We start from the raw sequence: 19,296 nt of genomic DNA on the forward strand, positions 1-19,296 counted from the left end.
CGCGGCGGGCGGGGAGGGCGGGCGGGAGGCGGGTCCTCCTACCTGGGGCGCGCTCGCTCTCTCTCTAGCTCGCTCGCTCGCTCGCGGCTCGCTCGCCCGGGCTGCGAGTCACCTGGGAAGGCCGACAAGTGCGGACACATTGGCCGCCGCCGCCGCCGCCGCGCACGGCGAGGCGCGCACGGCCCCCAGGCGCCGAGCCCGTGGAGGCAGCGCCCGCCCGCCGCGCCCGGTCCCGGCCCGCGCTCGCTCGCGGGGGCCCCACGGTCTCTCAGCGGGGCTCCGGGCTCGCGGCCCCCCGCCCCCGGCCCGGGTCACTCCCTCCCCGGGGCGCGCGCGGCGCCCCGGGCTCACCATGGTGGCCACGCGCGCCGAGTGCCCGCGCGTCGCCCTCGGGCCGAGCCGCAGCGCCGGCTGAGCGCGCCCCGCCCGCGGCCCCGGCCCCGCCCGGCCCCCGCCCGGCCCGCGCAGCCCCCCGGGCCGAGCCGCCGCCCCCCGGGCCGAGCCGCCGCGCCGGCTGAGCGCGCCCCGCCCGCAGCCCCGGCCCCCGCCCGGCCCGCACACCCCTTCGGCCGCAGCTGTCTATGGCGCAGCCCCCCCTCCCTGGATCATGCACAGAAACTTTCGCAAGTGGATTTTCTACGTGTTTCTCTGCTTTGGCGTCCTCTACGTGAAGCTGGGGTGAGTATCCCCTCCGTGGGGTCCCTCGGGGTCCGGGCCGTCGGAGGGGCTCCGGGGCTGGCCTTCGGGCCCGGCCCGCCCTTCCCTCCCCCTGCAGCCCGGCCGGAGCCCCCGGGCGCGGGGCGCGCGGGCAGCCGCCGCGGGCCGGCGGGTAGCGGCGAGCGTGCCCGGCGCGTACTTTCACCCGCTCGGGTTCCAGGCCTCGGGGGTGGGACGCGCCTTCCCTCCCCCGGGCCGCGATGGGCGCCGAGCCCGGGGGCCGAGCGCTCGCCGCCGGGAGGGCGCGCCGGGGCGGACGGGTGTGGGGGGGCTCGGGCGGCCGGGGCCGGGCCGGGCGGGGGGCGCGCGCCCCCTGCGAGCGCGTAGGCCGGGCACCCGCCGCAGCCCCGCGTCTCTATCCATCACCCGGACGTGTTGAAATTACCTTGACAACTCGTCGGGCTGGCTCGGGATGGGCCGCGGGGCCGGCCGGGCTGCCTCGGGCTGCGTCCGGAGCCCGCGCCCCGCCCGCCCGGGGCCCTGGGCCCGGCCCCCTCGCGGCCCGCTCCCCCTCGCGCAGCCCGGCGGGCGGGCGGGCGGGCTCCGGGCGCGCCGCGCTCCCGGCTCGCTGCGGTAGCTGCTCCGAGTCGTATTTCCACATTCCTGAACCCAGCCGAGTCCTTACCTGTTGAGCCGCGATCTCCTTTAGACAGAATCTGTCTCGGCCTTCCTCGATGGGGGGTGGAGAGGGGGTGAGACCCAGAGGCCATGCTCCTGGGGGTGGGGGGTCCCCGCTGCTGGGCGTGGGCCTTGTGCCCTGGCACCTGCGGGCACCTGAGCCCCGCCGCCCCCCGGCACGCTGCTACTGTGTGGGACCCCAGGGCCAAGGGACGGCCCTTCCTGGGCCTTGGGGAAGGAAGGAGGCAGGCAGGCAGGCAGGCAGGCCGGCAGGCTGGTGAGCAGACTTGTAGGAAGGGCGCGTTCTCATACCTGGGAGACAGAGACCCAGGTAAAAACACACCAGAGAACCCTCTCCACCCTGTCTCTGTCCGCGTCTGTCTCTCTCTCTTCTGGCCTCCGCCATTTCAGAGGTGGAGACACCAGGGCCCAGAGCCGGTGCCGACCAAAGCCTTGGCTTCAGAGCCAGGGGAGAAGCCTGGGGCCGGCCTTGGCCCTTGCAGGTCCGGACGGGTGTGTCTGTGGCTGGGGGTGATTCTGTTTATTGTAGGGCTGTGGGTAGCCTGTGTCCCTGGGTGTTTGTTTATGGAGGTGAGGGGTGCCCGCCTGGAGCCTGCTGGCGGTGGGGGTGGGGTGGGCAGGGCAGGCCACTGCTTCCCGGCCTCTGTGGCCGGCAGTCGGGTCCCACCGAGGGGTCAGGTGAGGCCCTGGCTCCCGACCTGGCTCTAGCACTGTGGTCCCCACCTGCAACCCTAGAGTTGGGTGGTTTTGCTTGCTGAGGCTTAAGGATCAGAAAATCCAGTGTGGGAGGGCCCGAGGCCAAGTCGCCATCCACAGGGATGGGAGACAGAGAGCCTGGACTGGCTGTGGCGTCCACTGCCGATCCCCATTTCCAGTTCCATAAAAGCGGCCCCTCCCCCCAGAGCGCTGAACCCCCCCTTGCCGTGCCCGGGCTCCCCTGGGGGCTTGGAGGGTGAGCAGGTCTTTCCTGAAGCCGGGCTTCTGTCTGCCCCTGGACTGCACCTCAGGCCCTTCTGAACAGCATGGAGGACGGTGGGTGGGGAAGACCCCTGTGCTGGCTTCCCAGGCATGCATGAAGGTCTGAGAGAGGGAGGCTGAGCTCCCTCAGGGTGGCCCTGCTTCCGCCAGGAGGGGGGGGCATTCCTCCCCTGGTGAGCCCAGCAAACACCCCCCCCCCCCGACTCTTGAGTTTCCAAAGAGAGCCCCGAAGACCCTGCCACACGACCACCAGGGAAAACCAAGGCCCATTCTGGAGTGCACAGGAGAAAGGCGGGCGGAGGCGGGGTGAGCACGGGTTGGGTGAGCCAGGCTCTGCCGTGCTTTCTTTGCAAGCTCTCTGCTGTGCCGGAGACTTAGGAGGGGCTGCTGGGTCCCGGGTAACCTAAAGCTTAGGTACCCATGGATCAAGGGGGTCTGGTGGGATCTGGACCAACAGCTTCCCTGTCCATCACTCCTGGCAGGGGCCGGGGTGAGCTCCGTACCCCCACAGCTTCCCTTCCCTCACTGGAAGAAAGCCAGGTGGTAGCAGCCACTCCCTCAGGGCTTCCGGGGCCCTCATCCTGGAGCCTTTGCCCAGGCGGTGATGAGAATGTGTCCCAGTAAACACCACGAGGTCAAAGGTGCAGCCCGGACCCTGGGGGCTCCTCCAGGCAGAGAACCCCAGGACCTCTGAATCTCAACGAAGTTCCAACTGCAAATGAGACCCGGGATTCCCCTCCTCCCCAGCTCACCTGCAGGCTGAGCGTTCTTGCCCCTGCCTGAGAGCCTCCTTCCACCCCTCCCGTGAGCTCACCAAATACTTATGCCCCTCAGCCGTGCAGCGCACGTACGCACAGGAGGCAGAATGCGGCCGGCCCAGTCCCCGGAACAGACGTGCCTTGAGCAATTTCAAAGCCTAATGGCTATGATGGCTCCGGGGAGACAGTCACCCCGGGTCCTTTGTAAGTGGAGCAGTTTTCAAGCTTCAGTCCTGGAGGAGACCAAAGCAGAGCAGGCAGCAGCCTGTCTGGCTGGTCTGGGCCCAGTGGACCGCGCTGGCCAGCCCCTGCCTTTGTGGCCAGGAGAAGGAAGCGGAGGCTCACGGACCTGCCCAGGGAAGGGAGGAAGGTGGCATTCTTGCTGGATGCTGGGGGTGAGGGGCCGGGCCAGGGAGCCCCAGAACCCACTCCCCAGGACCGCCGGGCCTTCCTGGCTCCTTTCATGCATCCCCTGCTTGGTGGACGGGGTCTCCGGCTCTCCTGGGCCATTGGAGGTGGCAAAGCGTGGCACACCAGGAGATAGGACCTTAAATGTGTGTTTCTAGGTTACCAAAAACTCCTTAGTAAGAGGCTTGTGGAGAGGAGCCAGTCCCGTGGATCCCCCTCCCCCCCTCCCAGGCGACTCCCCGGGGAGCTGGGGGAGGCCCTGGGATCCCGGGGTGAGGAAAAATGGCACCGGCAAAGTCTTGCCAGACACACTCCTGGTGTGGACGCCCGGCTAGGACAGGCAGGGCTGGGGGGCAGTCCCTCCTAAGCACACCACACCGAGCCGACAGAGACGCCACACAGATTTCCCGCGTGGACACACACCTGCACCCTCGCGGCGGCCCGGCTGCCGCAGGCGCCGTGCGCAGGCAGGTACATGCGTGCTCACAGCAGCACATGTTTGCTGAGCACAGTCGGCCCCGGAGGGAAGCACAGGCCTGGGCCCGGTTCCTTCCCCCAGGGGGCTCTCGGGAGCCCGGCTGGTGGGGACCAGGACATCCCCGCCAGGGCGACGGGGGCAACCCCTGGGGGCGGCTCCCTCCGCGCCTCCGGTCAGCCTCCCCTTTAAAAAAACCCGCCCGCCCGAGGAGGCGGATGTAGGGGCAGCCGGCCAATGGCAGCAGCAGGCCTCGGGAGACTGGGAGACGTGAGTTGGAGCTAGCGAACCAGCCGGCTCTTACAGACGGACAGAGGACCGAGGGGTGCAGACAACCGCCAGGACGCCCCCACGGCCCCATCGGGCCGGCCCCTGCCTCTCTGCCTCAGCACCCACCGCGCCGGCCCCAGATCCAGCATGATGTGCGGCCCTGGCGGCGGGACACGGGCGACCGCCGGCCCCCAGCCGGCCAACCCTGGCCCCTAGTGCCCAGAGTCGCTGCCCCGCACCGGGACGGGCGGGGGCCGCCCCGGCCTCGGCTGGGCACAGGAGCCCTGCGGGGGGGCGTGCACGCACCACCATGCGCCTGTTGTCGGCGCGCCGCGCCCTCCTCTCCGTCTATTGCCCGCAGATCTTCCTCCTCCTGTCCAGCGGCAGCTACCTGTGAGTGCTGCGGGCGGCCGGGGAGCAGGGCGGGCAGGGAGCAGCAATGGGGCCGCGGGGGCGGGGTGCTGGGTGTCCTGGGGGCGTGGGGTGTCCTGGGCTGGCCACACCCCCTGGGGGACCCCTGCGAGGGTGAGCTGTCCCGGGGCAGCAGGGCGGGTGGTGGGGGTCCCGGCCTCTTGGGCCAGCGGAGACCTGCTCACTCCCCATCCTACCTCGAGCGGGCATCACTGCGCACGCACCGCGCACCCGCCCCACGTGCATGCTGCACCCCGTCCCCAGGGTCCGGCTGTACCCCGAGGCCACGGGAGGCTTTGCCTCCATCCCATCATCCCATCCCCGGCCTGGGACTGCTCACCTGGGAGCCGGGAGGGTGCGTGCGCCCCGGCGGCCAGGCCTGGGAGCGCACTCTGGTGGTTTCGAGCTCCGGGAAGCTCCGAGCAGGGCCCGGTCCGGGGCTGGGGGGAGGGGGCGCGTCCGCGAAACCGTGGCTTCCCCCGATTCCTAATGGGACGCATATGCTCTGGCCTCTGATTTAAAAAGAAGTTTGATTTATGGAACCGCCGTTTGGGGGAGAATTTAAGCTGGATGCTACTGATTAAACCTCAGAGCAGCGCGCCCTCCCTCTCCCCCTGCTCCCCTCCCCCGCCCCTCCTTAGCAGGCGGGCCACGTTCGGGGTGGCCTGAAGCGGCCGGAGGGGGCAGCGGAGCCCGGGCAGCCCAGGCCAAGCAACCGCCCGCTAATAAATGGCCGAGCCCCCAGCCCTTTTAATGAAGACACAGCCAATTGCTCCTCCAGCCCCTAGGAAATTACTATCCTACCCGCTTTCCTTCTAAAAATAGTTGCGCATCTTGAAACAAAAGTTCGCAACCGCAGCCAGATGCTGCGAGGCTCGCGGCTTCCCGGCTGTGGGACGTAATTACAAGGTCCCGGCAGCAGGAGCTCGGGCCTGGCCGTGGAGGCATGGCCTGGGGTGGGGGGCGGCAGCCACCCCCCCCCCCCCCGGGGCAGGGCCGGGCAGGGCATGGCGCAGCGCCTGGTTCCAAGGCTAAGGAAGTGCGGGGTGGGAACGTCCCAGCTCCAAGTGGACGAAGGGGCCTTGGTATCCTGGCCTCGGGTTTGGGGTGTGGAGGGGGGGGGGTGTGGAGCTTCCCCCCCCCCCAATCCTGGCATTTCAATCGCGGAAGCTCTGGCGGCTACTCTGCCCGAGAAATTCTTTGGAGCTGGTCTTGAGGTTTGGGGTTCCCGGGGAGGTGTTAGGGTCCTGGCGGGGGAGGTCTGGCGGGAGGGAGGGGGTGGGTGGGAAGAGGAGGAAGCCCCATGGCCGCCTGGAGGGGCTCTCTGGCAGGTGGTGGCAGTCTGCGTAGGAAGCCAGGCTTTCCCCTAACCCGGGCCATCCTCTACCACACAGGCTCGGCCCACCTGTGCCACCAGCTTCCCGGGCTGCTTTCTTGTTTCGTTTGGTTTTTGAGGAAGGGCTTCTCAAACATGGCTAGGCCTGTGGTGGGGCCAGCGTGATGGGGGTGACAGCAGGCAGCCTCGCTCCCCACCCTGCGCTCAACAGCTCGCACGGCGTGCCAGGCTGGCCTGGTGCAGCCCCCAGGGGAAAGGCTGACCTTCCCAAGCAAGGGTCAGCTCAACAAGAAGGTGGTATGCACGGCCCCGGGTTTACTGGTTGGGGTGCAAGATGCCCAGGTGGGCACTGGGCAGTTGGAACAGAAAGTATGTATGGCGAGAAACCCTTGGTCCCTGAGTCCCAGAACCGTGGTGGAGTGTGGCCAAGGCGGCCAGGGCCGAAGAGCTTTGAGAACTAAAGAAGGTGGTGAGGGTCACCCCCCTCCTCTCCCCTCCCGAGGGGCCGCCTGTGGGAGCTGAGGACGCGCTGGGTGGAGGGTGTGTTCTCTGGTGCAGAGAGCTCTCCAGAAGGTGTCTCATGCCCTGATGGCGGACGCTGGCGGACAGTTGATCCTAACCCTTCCATCTGGGCTGCGCTCCCAGCTCCTGCTGCCGGGCTGTGGTCCACACAGCCAACCCAGATGCCTGCCCCCACTGATCGAGTTGGACGGGTGTGCTGGCCTGGAAGGGTCCTGAGCCCCTGCCGGACTCTGAGTGAAGCCCTGCTGGGCTGGGCGGCTCTGGCCAGTCCCTGCCTCTCTGTGCCTGTGTTGTCAGAGTGAGGGCTCCCCGGCCAGGGCCGGTCCGCGGGGCTCCCGGGGGCAGGGGAGGACCACGGGCCACAAGGAAGGTTTGGTGCTTTGTTAGCTGGTGTGGGGGCCTGGCCCCAGGCTGAGAGCCAGGCCCAGGATGGGTCACTGTCCTGGGCAGGTCCTTTCTGGTCTTGGCCTTCCTCTCCCAGATGTGGTGGCTGGTGGTGACGACCCCCCCTCCTCCCCAGGTCTTCCGGTGCGGCCTGTCATGGTGACCGCCGGCTCTGGAGAGCCGGGTGACTCATGGGTGACAGGCGGTTACTCACCGACCACCTGGCTGTGGGGGGCGGGGGGTGTTCACCACGGTTGTGCCAAGGCCAGGCCTCTTCCCGACTCCCTCTGTGGCCTTGCCCGTGGTTCTGACCGCAGGCCCAGAAGCCCTGTGGGATGACCCTTGGTGGGCTGGGTGCTGAATCAGGCCTACCCCCTGGCCTCCCAGCCTGGGGGGTTAAAGGGGGGCAGGCAGGTCAGCGTGGTGCTCCTGGCCCAGGGGGTGGCATCTGTCTGGGTGCAGAGGGACTCTCTGGGCATCTGTCTCCTCCTTGGTCAAGGGGGCGAAGGTTCAGGTCAAGGCCAGAGCTCCGGAGTGTGATGGCGCACAGGGTTACCTGGCAAAAATCTTAACTACAAGCAGCCCTGACACACGGAGCCTCGCCAACCACGGAAGACAAGCAAGCCCACCGCCTGGCGCGATCCACTCACCAAACAAGAAGGGGAAAGAGGCGCATTGTGGGGCAGACTGCTCTGGGCTGCTTCCTCCTGATGCCAGGGGCCCAGTGGCTGTTGGGCCTGTGGAAGATGAACCCCCCAAGCCCCCAGGCATTTCACTGGGATTTCATCTCAGGGCCCCCAGCTTTCAAGGCAGGAATTCTGACACGAGAGCCATCTCCCCAGTCTGTTTGCGTTTGCTTTAGTTATTCTTCAAGTAGATGCTCACCTTTACACGCGGCCAGCCTGTGTATGACTGCACCCCTCCTACTTTCCCTTCCCACGTGGCTAGCAGGACACCTGCCGCTATGCCCAGCCAGGTATTGGTGGAGATGGGATCTTGTGAACGTTCTTCTCAGGCTGACCTTGAACTACGATCTTCCCAATGTCAGCCTCCTGAGTAGCTCAGGTTGCAGGCCGAATGAGGACCCCTTTGGAGCCTGCTTTCTTTCCCGTGACTCTCAGATGGCCAAATCTGGGTTCTCAGCCCAGCTTTACCTGTCCTGTCCTCCAGAGCCTTCTCTCCTGAGATGTCCGGTATGCAGGGGCTGCTCAGGAAACGGGGGGTTGTCAGGTTTTCGAGCAGAGAGAGGCCCCGAGGGTGAGTTTGTCCAGGGAGGCTTGATGGACTCTAGTGTTCCCTGGGATGTACCTCGGTGGGTTCTGAAGAAAGGAGAGGGTGGAGGAGACTCCTGGGAAAGGAAACGATGTGCGAGGGCATTGTCACCCAGGGGCAGACAGAGAGTACTGGTCCCAAGAGAAGGTCCTCTGCGGCTACCCAGGGCCAGGGCCCAGCCCTGTGGCTGCAGGCTTCTAACCAGGTTGTTTGCTTAGGGAAATCCTCCGGCTGGAAAGGACCTCCAAGCTCAGGGTGCCCAGGACACTGTGGGGAGCTGGCCGAGGGCGGGAGCTCTGTTTGAGGGGACCCGGCCTGTTTCCTCAGCCGCGCACTTTGCGGGCTCCTCTGGGGACACAGCAGGTGCACGTCTGTGTCTACCCTCCAGCCCCGAGTCCTCCCGCCGGCCCCCAGTGCCACGCCAGCCCTGAGGAGCAGGCAGGGAGACGGCCTTGGGTGTTTCCCTGGGATTGACCCGGACCACCGCTCTGCCTGGAGGGGGGTGGCGGGGCTGGGGGGGGTGGCACTTTCCATTTCTGAGACCCGGAGCACCTGCCAGCCCAGGCCCTGGGTGAAGTGTCCTGAAGAGACCATCTCTGGTCTGTCCACTAACCTCTCCTGGGCTCCTGGCATTTGGAGGGTCCACAGTGGGCTCTCCCGAGCCCTCCATTTTGCACGGCCCTGCGTCCGGCGCAGATTGGGCTCAGCTCCCCTCCCAAGGGGACAGGAGGCGGGCGCCCTCCCCTGTCAGATGAAACCCCGGCCAGGGGCTCCCTCAGACTCATGAAAGGGTCATTGTGTGGTGCAGGCCGCTGCTGGCCAAGGACAAAACGGCCGTTTGTCCTCCCTCCTTGGTGTGGGGCTGGGGGCCTCCCCCGGGCCGGCTGCGGGGTGGGGGTGGGTACAGGTGTGCTCTTCTCCCTTGTCTCTCCATGCCGCCAGCCGGGCCCTTCCCCCCAGCCGCCCCCAGCCCAGGCCACCCTGTGCTTGAGCGTGGACTCCAGCGTGGCAGCCTGGCTGCTGGCGGGGGCGGGGGGAGCAGGGGGCTCTCCGGCCACGGGGCACACAAGCTGGGGATGGGCCCTGCTGGCCTGGGACGCCGGTCCAGTGCGGGGCAGCGGGGATGTGGTCCGTGCTGCTCTCAATGGGATGGGCCAGGCTGAGAGCCAGCCGTGAGGCAGGGTGGCGGGTGGGGCCTGGGATGCTGGTCACCTGCAGCAGGTGGCTGCAATCAGTGCTGGGGACTGGCGGGCAGGGCAGGCGGCCACAGGGACAGGGAAAGGCCCAATTCAGCCCAGTAGCCACTACAGCTATCAGTCTGGAGATGCACCAGAGGTTGGGAGGGGGGGAGGAGGGATGGGGTTGCGGGGAGGAAGGCTCACCCAGCTGGCTGCCAGGGCCCTAAAGGACCTGAGCCAGCATTTCCAGGGAGTTCCATCCCATAACGCCTGAGGGGTCTTCTGCTTCCAGAACCTTCTGCTGTCTTGGAGACCCTAGTGCTCAGAAATCCTGCCACCATGCCCCTATGGGAGCTGTTCCTGGTAGCTGGGCCTCTGGGAGAAAGAGGCCCAGACCCAGGCGCCTGCCTCTCCCCCCGGCAAGTGTTAGTATGACCTGGGTGCTGAGGAGGTTCAGTAGTGACACTGATTAAAAAGGCTTTTTGAGGCTGGGTGTGGAAGTGCATGCATGACTGGAATCCTAGCACTGGGGGGGGGGGGGGGGGGAGGGGAGGATGCTAAGTTCAAGGCCAGTCTGGGTTACAAAGGAAGATCATATTTAAAAAAAAAAATGCTGGGGATTCCTGTCTGGTGACCACCTGCCCCAGGGACCAAGGCCCGAGTCGTAATTCCCATTTCTGAGGTCTCTGGACACGCAGGGCATGCTCAGGACCTGCAGCCTGGGCTGGGCTGTTGGGTCCATTTGGGGGCTGTGTACTGGTGCCGGGAGGGAAATACCATGAGGGTCATACCCACAGCAAAGTGGCCGAGCTCAGCTTTGAACCCGTGTCTGTCTGTCTTTGAGGTCCTAGCGCTGTCAGGACGGCTTCCTAATGTGGGTTTCTAGCCTCTGGCGAATTCTACTCACAGTTCATTGCATTGGTTGAGAAACCAACGCATGAACCAGCTGGTTGGAACCGCTGGCCGAGAGGCGCCCAGCCTGTGCCCGGCGCTCCTGCCCACAGCGGTGGGTCCAGAACCACAGCTGCCATCGTGGAGGTGGAAGCCAGGAGGCTTCCTGTGCAGGGCCCCGAGGCCAGCTGGGAGGAGGGCCGGCGGCCCGGCGGCCAGCGTGTGTCCATGTGAATGAAGCCGTGATGTCCCGGACCGTGTTGGCCATAGCTTGTGACACCCTTCTTCTTCTCTAGGCCTTTAGTTTCCCCATCTAGCTGGTGGGTCTAGATCCCCTCCTCCTCTCTCCCCTTGAGTCTTGGAGTCCCATTGCCCATGCACGAGTCTGGCCAGGAGGGGCGGGAAGTGCATTCCGAACCTTCTCATGTACACAGCCCAGGTACTGCCCCCAAACTCAATTGGAAGCTGCAGTGGGGGCTGGGCTAGGACTTGCCACAGGGTGCCGACAATGTCCAGGTCCTATAGCAACCTCCCTCCTCCCCCAGCTTGTTCCCAACATCTCCAGGTTCCTGGGACAGTCTGCGTGCTATAAAGGCAGGGCTGCAGGAGCGGCTGGCTCCAGCAGCCACACACGTGCTTTTGTGGGCTGGGACGGAGCCCCCATCCCAGGCCTGGGGGGTTGGTGTTTCCCTTGGTGGCAATGCCACAGGCGTGGAGGACCAGGTGGGCGTGCCAGCCTCCCAGGTGACTTCCCCGAGCCCCAGCCTCATGAAGTGGGCTGTGGTGCCCGGTGCTGAGTGCCGTGTGAACAGGGAGTGGGGGGGGGGGCAGGGCCAGCAGCCTGGCCTGTGGGGCGGGAGGACAGTATGGAGAAAGACTGGACGGGGCCCAGAGCACTGGAAGGGGAGCTCTCCCTGAGTAGGACAGCTGGGGAGGGGTCTGCATGGGAGACTGCCCCGGCCTGGCCCCTGCCTTCCTGGATGGAGACCCCCTCCCCGGGGAGGTTAGCGCTGGCCGCAGCATGCCCCGGAGCCCAGCCGAGCGCGGGCGCTGCGTGCCTCTGCCCTGGGCTCTGACGTTGCCTCCTCCCCCGCGGGAGTGCCGTGTGGCCCCTCTCCGAGCCTCCTCTGTGACAGGAGATGGGGGACAGGTGGGCAGGCAGGGAGTGAGTGCACCTCTTGGAAGCATCCAAGCAGAGGCGGCTGGCTGCGGAGGCCACGAGGCACAGGAAGGACAGTCCAGGGCACTGGGGACCTGTGTCCAGAGGGGTCCCCACAGGGTATCTGGCAGGCCCAGCGGGGTGAAGCCGGGTCTGACCCCCGGGACGGTGTGTGGCCCCAGCAGCCCCACCTCTCTGGCCTCTGAGGGTGTCCTGGCCACCCCAGCCTCCGGGGCACCTGACCTCTCGCCCAAAGCCGTGCCAGGCCAAGGGGTGTCAGGGCTGGGCACCCTTCTCCTCGCCCTGGGGTCTCCGTGCTGTGGCAGGCGTGAGGTGTAGTGGCTTCCCTGGGCCATGTGCATCAGGAGAGTGCCAGGCTCGCACGCGCGTGCTGGGAGGAGCAGGCAGAGCTGGGGGCAGAGCTGGGGGCAGAGCTGGGGGCAGAGCTGGGAGGAGCAGGCAGAGCTGGGGGCAGACTTCCTGTCTGGCTGTCTGGCTGCCGGCGTGGTAGGGTGCCCCCTCCCCGGAGGGCAAACGTCTGATCCCAGAGGGTCGTGATGGGCCTTGCATCCTGGTAGGGGCGTGGCCGTTTCTGAGGTCAGAGGTCAGAGTCCCGAGGTCAGGGGTCATGACAACTGGATGGCTTCAGTTTCACAGATCTGGAGGGGACGAGAGTCCTCTCCAGTCCCCTTGTCCCTTTTGACCGTGGCTCCACCACCTACCTGGCCAGGGCCTGTCCACCCCAGTGTCCTCACCCCTGCCATGGGTCCCCTCCTTGTAGCCTGCTTTCTCTCCAAGGTGGGGTCCGGGGGGACCAGGGCAGGAATGCCAGCTGCCCCCTGGGGTGCGAGGAGCCTGCGGGCCTGGCGTTGGGGCCCCAGGACACCGAGGACAAGGAGCTGGGCTGGTGGTGTGGAAAGATCAAAGCTGGCCGGACCTAGGGCCAGGGGTGCCTGCAGAGGCCCCACCCGTACAGAGTGACTCCCCCAGGACAGACGGGCAAACTGAGGCGAGTCAGCAGGTGAGTGCTTCCAGCCTGAGGGCTGCCTGGGCTGTAATCTCAGTTTCTCGGTTCCTCAGGAGTCACAGGGGCGGGGAAGGGCAGAGGAGTGACCTCATTCCTGAGCCGAGCCCTGGGGGTATCTGCAGGGCTCTCCGAGTCCCTGGCTGACTCCAGGGCCCTTCTGGGTGGTCTCTCTTGGTGGCCTCGCTGTTCGTTTGGGCTGGCGAGACCCCTCCTGTGTAGCAGTTGCGTGTGGGGGGAGATTGTACCGGGGTGACAGCGGCGCACGCTGCATCAGAAGGGTGTCCCCCCTCCCACACAGGTGCAGGCCAGGGCACAGGCACATGGCCAGGCTGGCCGGAGCAGGAGCTGCTTGCCCCCCCTCCACCCGTGCAGGGTTTTTCCTGGGTCCAGGTTCTTCTTGTCCAGGCGAGGAGAAAGGAAGGCCATTTGCCTAAGGAGGGCAGACTGTCCCTGATTTTCAGATGAGAAGACTGAGGCTCGGGACAGCCCAGGTGGTCTATATGGGGACCCCCCCCATCCCCGCCAGCCCCATGTCCCCCTGTGGAGCCGAGAGGGCCAGGGGAAGGAGAGGTGGCCTGAGGCCGGGGGACCTGCTCAGACCGGTTCTGCGCCGCTCTCTCCCCTCCCGTGGCCCTGAGGGTGCCCAGCCCCAGCTCCCGCTCGGCTCTTGGGTCCTGGTCAGATTTCTCTAGCCCCGAGCAGCAGCTAATGCAGCGGGGCAGAGGAAGTTGGTGGTTTGGGCTAACCTGTGCCCAGTGGTGCGTGGGTAGAGGTCTGCCAAGAGACCCGGGCCCTAGAAGATATTCCTGTCCCCAGATGTCAGGCAGGAATAGGGGTTCACTAGCCCCCTGCCCCAGGGGAGCCTGTGGGGCCCCAGGACCAGGGAGGACCCCTTCCTGCCCCTCAGGGGCTGGAAGCCACCCCCTCCCACCTGAGAGAGAGGTTGGGGTCCAGTTACCACTCAAGCGGGGTTTGTAGCTACTTCCTGGACAAGCGGACCCAGGCCCGCCTTCCTGGCCGGTCATAGATAACTAGAACATTCTTCAAATATTTTGCCTGAGGATGCCCAAGAAGGAAGCGTTGCGCAGTGCCGGGGGCCTCGAGCGTGGGCCGGGTTGCCTGGGCAGCTGGGCAGCTGGTTGGGGCAGTGCGGGGCCTGAAGGAGCTCGTTCAGCCTGTCCTTCCCGCCCGGACTCCGGGGGGTGGAGGGTCCCCAAACCCCGCCCCCCAGGCGGGCAGGGAAGAAGGGGATTCAAATCCAGGGGCTTAGAAGGTGTGGAGTTTGTGGCTGGTGATGGGGGGGGGGGAGACCCAAATGGCCTTTGACCTTGGGCCGGGGCGAGGTGTCAGGGTGGGGGGGGGTGTCAGGTCTGAGAGCTGGTGTGGCAGGACTCAGGATCAGCAGAAGAGGGGGTGGAATCCTGGGGGGGTATGAGAGGAAGCAGCCAGGGGGCATGCGCAGGTCCAGCTTCATGACTGACACCCACACCCGCCAATCAGACCACCCAGAAGTAGACTCCAGCTGGTGCTGGGAGGGGCTCAGGCTGGGGCCTGTGGGTTGGGCCAGGGGCCAGGGGCCAGTGGATGTGGTCTTGCCCTGGGGAAGCCCTTTCACACTGGGGCAAGCTTGCAAAGGAGGTTCCGGCCAGCCAGGGAGGGAGTGCCCTTGTCCCCAGGGACCCTTTCTGGTCCCAGGCTCTGGCGGGAAGGGTAGGAGCCTCCAGGCCCTGGGGGTTCAGGCTGGTTCTGGAAGGTGGGTCCTGCGCAGGTCCTGGACACCTAACACGGCCGGCCTGGTGGCTTCCTCGGAGAGAGTATTCCAGGCTGGGAGCCCCCGGGGGCCCCCATGGGGGCGGGGGGTCCCATGGAGTCCTCGGATCCCCTTCTAGGAGAGGCGAGAGCAGGGCTGGCCGGTCAGCGGCCGCCCTTTGCCCTCCGGGGGGACACCTCAGTCTCAGGCTGTGGCTTGTGGGGTGCACTGCAGGGGTGATGTGTCCTGGGGCCCCTTGGGCCACAGGCCGTAACAGTTGTGAGGATTGCTCAGTTCCCCGTGTCTGGCGCCACCGCCATTTCTCTCTGACCACCAAAGCCCAAGGACACGGCCTGGGTCAGCGTCCTTTCCTGTCCTCTGGGGTGGCTCCAACCCCACTGCCCGGTCCACGAGTGCGGGGTGGGGGATCTGAGCGGCCCTCATCTTTCCTGGCTGGAACTCAGGCCGAGGGCAGGGGACGCCCCATCTCCACATGCTTCAGCCACTGTGCCCGGGGAGGCCTGTCCCCTCGCGTGGGCCTGGACAGCGTGTCCTCTGCCTGCATGCGGCGGTGGCCACTGAGTGTCCGCCCCAGGGCTGGTGCCAAGGGGCTGGCGAAGGGCCAGGGCCTGGGGGGGGCCTGGCTGCTCTTCCTCCCGACTAAGGGGAGACCCAGTCCACCTCCCCAGTCCAGGCCTGCCCACGCCCTGCCCTCCCCTGACCTCTGTGAGTCTCAGGGGTGGTGTGTCGCAGGGAAGGGCTGGTGGCTGCCTTGGTTGGTCCTGTTGCTCTTCCGTCCGCCTGAGCTGGACAGACAGCAAAACCGTCCTAGACCCCAGCTTCCTGTTCCAGGAAAGTGAGGATGACGGATTTACCCTGAAGCTTTGATGGCAGATTGCAGGGACTCAGCCCAGTCCAGCCATCCTCGGTGCTGTCTCCAGCATGAATCCAACAGCATGAAGGACTTAGGTTAGACTTCCACCTGCTGGGGCAGACTTTGGAAGGAGTTGTGTTTTCTGAAGGAAGCAAAGATGTCATCCAGAGGCTGGGAGTGGATAGGATGGCTCAGAGGAAACACTGCCCCCCCCAGCCTGGCCTTCGGGTCCCTGTCAGCTGAGTGCACCCACTTCCCCTTGAGAGCAGTGGAGGAGGAAGGCTGTCCTGGCAGGGCGGGGCCTGGTCTAGAGCAGCCCTTTTGCCGGGGTGGCTCGAGCTCACTGGGAGGGAGGCAGGGCGGGCTGGGGGGTCCTGGGCCTGGGTGGGGGCCCCCGTGTGGGCTGGGGGCGTGGGGCCAAGCGTTCCATGGACCGGCCAGGAGTGTGGCCCCAGCCTGGAGGGTCAGGGATGACCTGGTGGCTGCACGGCATCCCGGGCCAGCTACCCAGCATGGGCCTCCCCACTGCGCCTCGGCCGGCTCACTCCCACGGACAGAGGTGGAGACGGAGGCCCGGAGGCCCGGGAATGGTCTGAGGCCTCCTGGCGTAGAGGAGTCAGAGTTCTCGGCCTTCATGGCTGCCCCAGAGGACGGTGGGCGGGCGTCCTGGCACCTGGCTGGCACGGCAGTAAACCTCGCCCCCTGTGGCCAGGCGGGTGTCTACCTGCCACTGGGCAGTGCAGAGGGGGCCGGGGTGCCCTCATCACCCCCACCCTGAGCCCCTCATCCTTGAGGAAGCCCCATTTCCTTGGGGCCACCCTGGCAGGGAGGAGGATTTTCCTGTTATTCAGGGTGGCACTCCTCTGCCAAGCCCAGTGCCAGGGCATGGCAGCAAACACCCCCACCAGCCCTCTGCTGGCCTCTGCACCCAGTCTGAGTCTCTCCTGCACACGCTTGTTGCCCGGGCTGAGCCCCTTCTCCTTGGAACGGTTTTATTTGGGGGGGGGGAAGGAAAGTTCCAGGCTCCCTGCTTGGCCTCTTCCTCCTGGCATCCTGCCCGTGTCCTGAGGCCCTGGAGCAGAGAGGGACAAGCCCAGAGCAGAACTTTCCATGGAAAAGTCAGCAACACGTGGTAGTGTCACCCTAGGCCCCTCGGCCTGCCTGGGCCCCTTATGGGCCCGTTGGCCTGCCTGGCCCCGGCCCCGGCCCGGCCACAGGCACCTGGCAGAGCTGAGGCGGGAAGAGGATTTCCCCCCTCGGGGAGAGCACGGGGCCTGGCGTGGGGTATACCTAGGCTCCCAGCAAGCCCAGCGCACAGCCCAGTCCGCCTGCTGCCTGGCTCCTGGGGAAGCCACTGGCCAAGGATTTCCATACCAGTTCCCACAGGTGGTTTTCTAAGGATGCCCGCCCTGTCCGCAGCCAGGCTTGCCGGAGGCAGGGCCCGCTTCGGAGGAGGCTCAGGATGGGTGGGAGGGGTCTAGACCACAGGCAGACTCCCAACGCTGTGACTGGAGGATGGATGAGCCAATGGATGGGTGAATGAATGAATGAGTGAGTGAAGGAATGATGGATGCCCTGAAAGCCCTCGGGGGAGAGGTGGTGATTTAAGCTGTCTTCTGAGAACTAGACGAGGATCTAGCTAGGGGTCGTGGTACACACCCAGAATCCTTGCACTCAGGAGGCGAAGGCAGGGGGCTGGTCTGCATGGTGTGTTCATGTTTTAAAACAAGCAAAGGGGAGGGGCGTCCAGGGCCTGCTGGGTGGCTCCCTGGTCTACACTTCAGTCTCCACCTGGGCTCTGGAAGCGGAACCCCAGTCCCCAGCGTGGCTGGTCAACCTAGGCAGCTCTCTAGCCTCTCTGGGCTGTGGTTACCGCTGTGGAGTGAGGGCTGCCAAGGTTTGATCCAATAGAACCCGGCAGCACTGTGCAGTATCCAGCAGCTCGAGGGGCACGCTTAGAATCAGTCGTGGAAAACACCCTGTGCAAAAAGAAAGGTGACCTGGAAATTACTTCTGAGTGACTATCTGGTCGCTCACACTCTGTCACCCGAAGATTTGATTCACCTGTGTGTGTGTGTGCACGTGTGTGTGCTGGTCCTGGGCTTGAACTCATGGCCTGGGCACTGGTTTTGAGTCTTTTTGCTCAAGGATGGCCACTTGAGCCACAGCTCCAATTCCAGCTTTTTGATGGTTAATTGGAGATAGGAGTCTTACCGTTTTTCCTGCCTGGGATGGCTTTGAACCATGATCCCCATTTCTCAGCCTCCTGAGCAGCTAGGGTGACAGGTGTGAGCCACTGGTGCCCAGCTATGATTCACCTTTTAAAAATTTATTTTTATTTGAAGGGGTTACAGTTACGTGAGCAGGTAGAGAGCGCATTTCCCTTTGGACCATGTCCCCCCTTCCCTCCCTGTCCCCCAGGTTTTCCCTCCCGTCCCATCCATGAGTTGTAGAGTTCATTTCCCACTTGGTGTCCAGTGAGGACCATGGCTGCCTCTGTTCACCCTTTGTCCCTCCATCTCCTCACCCTCCCGAAGACAGATCAACCAACAGGGCAAAAAGGAAAGAAAACAAAAACAGCCAAAACGGCTTGTTCTGCTTTGAACCTGTGCACTGGCCCCCATACCCATGGCGGTTCTGGAAACTTCCCTGCCACCGAGCCTTCCCTCCAGCCAAGGGTCCTATCATATTCATTTAAAAAATTGTGATTGAAATACACATACAGTAAGATTCACCACTCGAAAGCATCTAAGTCACTACCATTTGGTATTTGTATATTGCAGCCTTCCATCTAATATTTTTCTGTGGCAACCTTCTACCTAGTTCCGGAAGCTTTCCATCACTCCAAATGGAAACTCCACACCTACCAAATAGCCACTCCCTGCTTCCTCCTCCCCAACTCCTCCAACACACAGATCCGCATTCTGTCTCCATGGATTTACCCATTCTGGGCATCGCGAATAAATGGACTCTGACAGCCTGTGGCCTTCTGTGTCTGACTTCTTTCTCTAAATATCATCTTTTTGAGCTTCTTCCACATTGTAGTATGAATGAGTTCTGCATTCCTTTTCACAGCCAAATAATATTCCATTATATGGACATACCACATTTTGTGTTTCTCCGCTCATCCATCACCGAGTTGTTTCCACTCACTGGCCATGGTGAATGGTGCCCGCTGGGAGCATTTGTGTGGAAGGCTTTGTTTAGACACCTGTCTTCAGTTCTTTTGGCAGTGGAACAAGAAGTAGATCCAGGTAGCTGTGGGTGGTATGAGAACCGAGCCCAGCCCCTCACATGCCCCAGCGGTGCAGGAAGGCCCTGGGCTCCTGGCACGTGCCGTTCCCCAGCGTTGCTGCCTGGTGAGCTCACTTGCCTGGTGGTAGGATGTGGAAGCTGGCATTTCCCTCAGAAGCGAGGTCGAGGCCTGTGCTCGGCTCCTCTGCCATTCGTGCATCTTTCAGTCCTTTCTGAAACGGGGTGTGTGGTGGCCTTGAACTCGTGGAACTGCTTCTGGTAGAGCTGTCGGTTACGGCTTGCTCATGTACACATCCGCCCACTCCAGGCAGCCCAGGGAGCCCGCCGCCGCCGTTCCGGGGACCCAGACCCTGCTCAGACCGGGCTGTGGGCCTGTGTCACATCTCATCGCGTGGGGGAGTTGGGAGAAGGTGGTCACTGGGGGTCTGAGGGGGTCACAGGACCCCGCTGCATCCTGCTGAGGGCCATGGTACCAGGCTGGGGCTTTTTCTGGGGTAGAGTTTGCCGGGCGGCAGGGGAGGAGCCTCGGCAGAGGGACCCACAGACCTGCGGGGGGGGCGGGTGGACGGGGAGGGAATGGGTGCTGGTGGGTCTCATTCAGGCAGAGAGCACTAGCTATGGTCCTCAGGGCAGAGAGGCTGCCCGCTGTGCTGTCTGAGCCCCGTCCCCCAGGAAACCACGGGGCTTTGTGGCAGGAGTCTGTGGGGAGTCTGGGAACGAGGGGAGTCCTGCTGGTCCAGGGCCCGAGTGGCTGTGAGCCAGCGTGGCTCTGGTCCACCTCATTCCCCAGCCTGGCTTCCGAGGATCTACAGTTACTTTAGGCTGAATTCCCCAGATTCCAGCCCGCATCACCCCGCCCGTCCACACGCCCTTCCTCAAAGCCGGCCTGGGGCGTGTCTGCCCGTTATGCCCGTGGGAGACGGGGGGGGGGGGGGGGGGGGGGGGGGGGGGGGAGATTAGTGGGTGGGGCAGGCAGGCGGACCCGGGGGATT

At 64.9% G+C, this 19,296-nt stretch overlaps 2 protein-coding genes across 2 annotated transcripts in view; one reads left to right on the forward strand and one right to left on the reverse strand.

Annotated features, from left to right (window-relative positions):
- Positions 1–354, reverse strand: part of LOC122096821 (collagen alpha-1(I) chain-like) — a 36,153-nt gene extending 35,799 nt beyond the window's left edge. The window contains exon 1 of the mRNA XM_042667345.1: positions 113–354. Coding sequence (XP_042523279.1) covers positions 113–354 — 242 coding nt within the window. The remainder of the gene's footprint in view (positions 1–112) is intronic.
- A 188-nt stretch (positions 355–542) lies between these two features.
- Wnt7b (Wnt family member 7B) overlaps positions 543–19,296 on the forward strand; it is a 42,924-nt gene continuing 24,170 nt past the window's right edge. Inside the window, exon 1 of the mRNA XM_042667358.1 lies at positions 543–678. Coding sequence (XP_042523292.1) covers positions 608–678 — 71 coding nt within the window. The 5' untranslated portion in view covers positions 543–607. The remainder of the gene's footprint in view (positions 679–19,296) is intronic.

This window comes from Dipodomys spectabilis, unplaced genomic scaffold (assembly GCF_019054845.1).
Source record: "Dipodomys spectabilis isolate Male_0828 unplaced genomic scaffold, ASM1905484v1 ptg000392l, whole genome shotgun sequence".
Taxonomy (NCBI): Eukaryota; Metazoa; Chordata; class Mammalia; order Rodentia; family Heteromyidae; genus Dipodomys; species Dipodomys spectabilis.